Source organism: Xiphophorus couchianus, chromosome 20 (assembly GCF_001444195.1).
Source record: "Xiphophorus couchianus chromosome 20, X_couchianus-1.0, whole genome shotgun sequence".
Classification (NCBI taxonomy): Eukaryota; Metazoa; Chordata; class Actinopteri; order Cyprinodontiformes; family Poeciliidae; genus Xiphophorus; species Xiphophorus couchianus.
In genome coordinates this window covers 7723766-7729765 of record NC_040247.1, presented here as the reverse complement: position 1 = coordinate 7729765, position 6000 = coordinate 7723766, and the positions used below count along the sequence as shown (strand labels likewise).

The window sequence follows — 6000 nt, the reverse complement described above, 5'->3', positions numbered from 1 at the left end:
AGGAAAGTAGATTCATGACAAGCTAGGGTGGACTGTTGCAAGACGGACCCCCCTGTGTTAGAGGGTTAGATGCCATATGGGCAGCAACATGTTCAGCTCTGTTACCCTAATAAATTGTTGTTGACAGTGCCCTCTTGAGATTTGTGATGCTAGATTAGCACTGCAGACCCTAACCATGAAAGCATCCTCTATACCTTATCAGTGGTGATAAGGATTACAGAAGAACACAACATTTACGGTCTGCAGGAGCTTAAATTTATATATTAGGAGGTGATTTCTCTGTTTTGTTGTTTTATGAGAAACTCTTTATTCAAATCATGATGTTAATCTGTACAGCTAAGGCTTAAAAAGAAATTCTTTGTACCACCATACCTCTGAAATTCAAAGAAACAACATTCCTGGAGTTCCTGTATTAGTAAAGGTCTCCCTGGTTCAGTGCTGCACAAATCAATACAAGAATATAGTTTGATATATTGAGTCAGTATTCCAGGAAATTGGAAACTGATGATTTTATTCATCAGCATTTATATATTTTGAAAAGAGACATAACATGTTGGTGGCTGGCATCTTGAAAACGTATTGCCTAGACTTTGACAGCTTTTTGTTAACTTGTTACAAAGGACTCATGATGCTACAACATCATTGTGAGAGAAATAGTGTCGCATACAAAGGCTGGCCTTGTTAAGGTCATGCTTATTAGTATGAAATAGCCTGAAGCACCTGTCAAACTTTGATGTCTCTCAGAGGCTTTAATATACTTTTAGTCCCCATTCTTCAAAATCACTAGATATGACTGAAAGACAGAAAAAATACATGTGCATATTTTATTTCTAGTATTTAATCTTAACGGGACAGTATTATGTGCTTTCCAGCCCCCTGGTATCATTTTATAGGACACTCAAAGTACTATGTTACCTTCTGTTGTCATAAAAATGTTATGTCAAATATGGCTTAAGGGGTTCTACGATTAGTTGTAACAATCTTTTTTTTTTTTAGAAATATTTATTTTAGATGTAAAAACAATACAGCAAAAATACTGCAGGCTATTTTTGTTTTTATACATTTAAATAAAATACTGTCACAAAGATGTCGCCATGTTGTTTATGCTGTAATGCATTCTGGGTAATTGCAGATTACCCGTACAAGCAAATAATGTATGCTTGTATGCTCAAGCTAGCGAAAACGACGATGAGTAACGTTAAACCTTTTCAGTTTGAACCGGAGCGCCCTGAAATTGAAGATATTAATGCTGCTACAGTGCTGCCACCTTCTGCTTCATAAATTAAACAATGAATGACACGTACCTCTGCTCGGACGGTGACACCCGGTAAGTAGTTGGCGTGCTCTGTGTCTGGCCCAGTCTTCAGTTCGGTAAAACCTGTTAAAGGTCCGTGATTTCACAATCGCTATCAGCGGCAGTAAGAGATTCCAGCGTTGCCTGTGTGACGTTTCTTCCAGCATCTTTCGCCCCGGGGCGGGGTAGTAATCGAATATTACTAAAATAATACTCAAATAAAAAATTATAAAATACAATTCTGGTAAATAATGCCATAACAGCTATCTGGCTTACTATTGGATATTGTAAAGAAGGTTAAACTTTATTAGACCTTAAGCTGGGTCTTGCATTTTTTATTTTAGTTTTCCGAGCCTAAGTTAGGTCAGTGAATGCAACGCAGCTCGAGAGAAAAGGCTAGCATCGCGAGATCCGTTGTTAATGTTGATGGTTATGGTTCTCAAAGCTCACTGCCCGGACATAGCTAAGCGCTGTCTGTGCCAGAGCTAGAGGCCAGAAGCCACACAGTTCTTATGTGAGAACAACTTAGTTACTGTTGTAACTCATCTGTGCTGGAAGAAGTAAAGTTCATGCAAGAGACCCCTCTTTCTTGTCGTGTATCTTCACCTACCCACATGCCTCTATCACACCGGAAACCAAAAGCACGACAATATCAACATCATCGTAATTTTTTAAATTTGAACATCTCTAGCTTTTCTATAGTTTAGAAAATTAACCTGCAACAGTAATAGCTCACTTTTTAAGTTAGCCTGGACCAAAATTATACAAAAATCTCAAATTATATTCAGTTTCATAGTAAAGAGCCATACTCACAGACATATGTTAAAAAAAAGTATATGCTTCAGTTTTTAGTTTATGTTTGCATTTTCAGTCAATTTAACAGTTGAACTCTCACTTTGCACAGCCATTCCTAGCTTTTGTGTATACATACTCCCACCACGCTCTTCACCGCTGTTCGCTCTGAACCAGTCACTAATCAGTAGGTCTAGGATGTGAAAGGCTGCCATATTCCATGCATTGCGCCAGTCAATTTAATTATGCTTATTGAGCCCCCGAAAAACAATTAAAAACCCGGCCATTATCACACCTCAATGCAATACACCCGTATTCACCGGATCAAACTTGAAAATAGGACGTTATGCTGCTAGTACTTCACATTCATCAACAACTAATAGGCTGAAGTAAGAGCATTGCGCAACACAAATAATCACTCGCCCAGAACACAGTTCACTAAATAGTAAAACATAATTTAGTGAAGCTTTGTGGCAGGTAATTTTCCTCGTGGAATTTTAAAAATCGAACCATTCAAGGAATTGTTACAGCCCTACTCTGTAGAGTCCAGAACAGAACGGACACAACTGTGTCATCAACCCAGCATTCATTGCACAAGTGAAAAAGTGGCAACTTCCATGGATGAAAAGTTTAATGAAGGATATAAATTTTTTTTTTCTGTAATTGTAAGTTTTTACGCACTACAAACAGCAATGTTTTAGTTACTAGGAAAACTATATTTATGCCAACATGTTCAACTAATTGTGGATCCCTTTTAAAGAAATTTGACTTAGTAATTTAACGTCTTGAATTAGAACTTGTGTTTCTTTAAGAAAATCCTGCTTTTAGCAACATGTTTTACCAGCATTGCACTGAGAAGTAGATTGCACAGATGTGCAGTTTCACTAGGTGTTCGCTAATTGCTGCTGGTTAGTCTGAGAGAACTGAGTGGGGGAGTCACAGGGCCTGGATGCTCTGTAATGTGGAAGCTTGGAAAACGCATCTTTTGAATACCTCATAGTTTATGTGGTTTAGGTCAGATGAGTTTGTTGGGCAATCAAGTGATGCCATGATCAATAAAACAGGTATAGGCACATTTGGCAGTGGTACACACCTGTCAAGTCCGGCAAGTAAAAATGTGAACTGTAAGCTTTCAGGAAAGATGGCTGCACTGACTTTATAATCCAGAAAACACGGTGGACCCACACCATGCCTGATTTAAAAAAAAAAGTGTAGATGAAGTTTTTCATCTTTTTTAAATACTGGACATAAACAGCATTACAACACATTGCAAAAATATCAAGAGATTAAAAATTAAGAATGAAATTGAATTCCTGGAATCCACACTTGTTGCTTGAGGATGGTGTTCTTTAATCAAAGAAATTACTGCAGCCAATTTAAACTGGATGACTAGCCTTCATTAACCTCATTTGGGCCATTAAACATACATATAGGCTAATTATGAAGTTTAAATAAGTTTTAATAGCCATAACAATCTTTCAACAAGACATTCCTGGGGCTTGTTTTATCTCGCTGGTTTGTGTTATTGTGACTTACTGGTTACCTTAACATGAGACTGCAGATCAAATTGAGGTAACTCGATTTAATAGCTCTTAGGAAGAGCAATAAAGCCAAGTGATCCTGCTTTAAATCACCTTTTATATTTCAACATGAGCTTTTCTTTTGAGATTCTTTGAATATATTAATAAAACAACCCTTGAAAATGTTTTCAAGGGATGACAAGAGCACAGCTGGGGACTTCTTTACGCGTGCAATTGTGTCATAATTTCAACTATAGGGTTGCGGTATGCCAGTATGTAAGGATAGTATTTGTTGTTTTTATTGGGGAAAAAACCTCCAACGGAAATAAATCGGCTTAATGGGTAGAATTAGGAGGGTCTGAATCCAGGGGAGGATTAAGGAAAATTGTGTGAAATAAAAGAAGGAGTGATCAGGAAGGAGTGATCTCCTGTCTGGAGGGTGGGAGGAGAGGAGAGAGGCACACGTTTTCATCCAAACCTCTGTTTTTCCACAGCCTATCGCTTTGTGGCTCAGCTCAGTTCCCTATTGTTTAATCTCTTAGAACAGACAGGGGAAAAAACCCGCTCCGCTTGTTTATAAACGGATGCAGTGAGACATTTTTTTAAAAAAAATCTGATGCTCGGTGTTCTTGGCTCTGAATGCTGCATCCTTTGTCAACTTCTCCGATTTCTCCACTTCGACTTGAGCTGCATCATGAATAGTTTGGGGACATCTTTCCATCGTATACCTCTGGAATGCTCGGGATTACACGGCCGAAACCAGGAGAGCATGTAAACGCAGATGGAGTTTGGGATTTATTGCAAAATAAGGGAAAGATGACCGTCTTCTCGTTGTGCTTGCTCCTGTGCGCAGATCTGCTGGATTTAGCCGTCGGTAAGTCTGACCCTGTCATATCTTTTTCTCTCTCTCACAGCGGGAGCCTTTCGCGTCCCTCCTATCTGTGCTTGGGCTTTTAACAATAGCAAAACTGTCAAAAGAGTTGAGGGTTTTCATATGTGCAAGTGAAACATGGCTTCTAACTGGCTATGAACCGGACAACCGGATGGAGGCGATCGGTGCCACGCTTTCCTCATGCCAACTTTCCCCGCCATCAGCGCCAAGCGAGTGTTGAAAGAGCGAAATCAATGAATAATGGTCGGATTCAGCTCAGGCTGTAGATGAGCGAGGTCGATGAGCCTGAAGAAAACGCAAGTAAAGCGGCGGCGGCAGGCCTGATTATATGTTCAAGACTTGATACATCTGCACCGACTATAACAACCAGCACGCATGACAGCAGCGACTTTTGAAAATGGTGCAACTAAAGAAATAAATGCAGAAACACACTGTGTGATGTGCCTTGTAAACACCAGATTGAGCTCAAACAGATTTGAAAGTTGTTGTATTGAAAGGCATTTAAAGTGCTGCATTATGAGCATCTGCCTTCAGCTCGATGTGCCCTGAGTAGTGGTGCTTCTGTCGCGTGTGTATAACCGCCGATGGTATGTTTTATCAGAGGAGGGAAAGCGACGTTTATGTTTTAATTGGTGTAAAGTGTTAAATAATAGCCACAATTTACAGAGTAATAAAAACTCTCATTTTGAGAGGAGAATGAAACGCTCTAAGCTTCTTCCTGTGCGGTCAGAAATTTAAACATGTCCCTTAAATTGCTTGCTCTGTTTCGGCTTTTGACGGAAGCGTCTTGCCCCTTGCATTCTGATACTCATCTTAGAGAGGATGCTTTATCTGCAAGCATTCAGAAGCAGTTTGTCCTTTTTCTTGGAAAAAAAAAGAAAGTCAGTGTTCCTCTAATTCAAGTAGAGTTCAGATATAATGTGCTGTGTAAATGCAGCGTGTTCTTTGAAGGACTTCAGAGGAGAGTTCACTCCTGTCCACAAAAAAAGCACCACTAGAGCAGCCAGCCTCATTTTTTAACCTGTTGTTGGTGTGCACTTGTTTTGAAGCTTTTATGATGCTTCAGATCCATATTGGAAATCGTTCAGTTGATCTTTTTGTTGAAAATCACACATATGAGACTCTTTGCTGAGAGAATAATGAAGTGCACACAGGTGCTGTGCTCTGCCTGTACTTAGGATTAGTGCACCTCAACAATGCAATCACAGTGATTTCAAACAGCTTAAACTGTTAAGTGACTGTGACATTTATGTGCAGGTGTAACTGTAAGACAACACTGAGAGGCAGTATTATAATGTCTGGAATAACAACATATTGTTTAACAACAGAAGCACCCTAATATTTCACCTAGGATTTTTCCCTTTATTTGTTTCTAATATGATATGTGATTGAAAGCAGATTTTACACAAAGTTTTCTTCTATGGGTTTTGTTTTATGGACAATATTCAATCAAACTAAGGTCAATGTCTTCACCCTCATCTTTATCTAAACTGCCATGCATG

At 39.1% G+C, this 6000-nt stretch overlaps 1 protein-coding gene across 1 annotated transcript in view; it reads left to right on the top strand.

Annotated features, from left to right (window-relative positions):
* The first annotated feature begins 4058 nt into the window (after positions 1-4058).
* The window catches only part of igsf21a (immunoglobin superfamily, member 21a), a 169574-nt gene continuing 167632 nt past the window's right edge, over positions 4059-6000 (top strand). Inside the window, exon 1 of the mRNA XM_028002597.1 lies at positions 4059-4480. Within this exon, the coding sequence (XP_027858398.1) occupies positions 4342-4480 (139 nt within the window). The 5' untranslated portion in view covers positions 4059-4341. The remainder of the gene's footprint in view (positions 4481-6000) is intronic.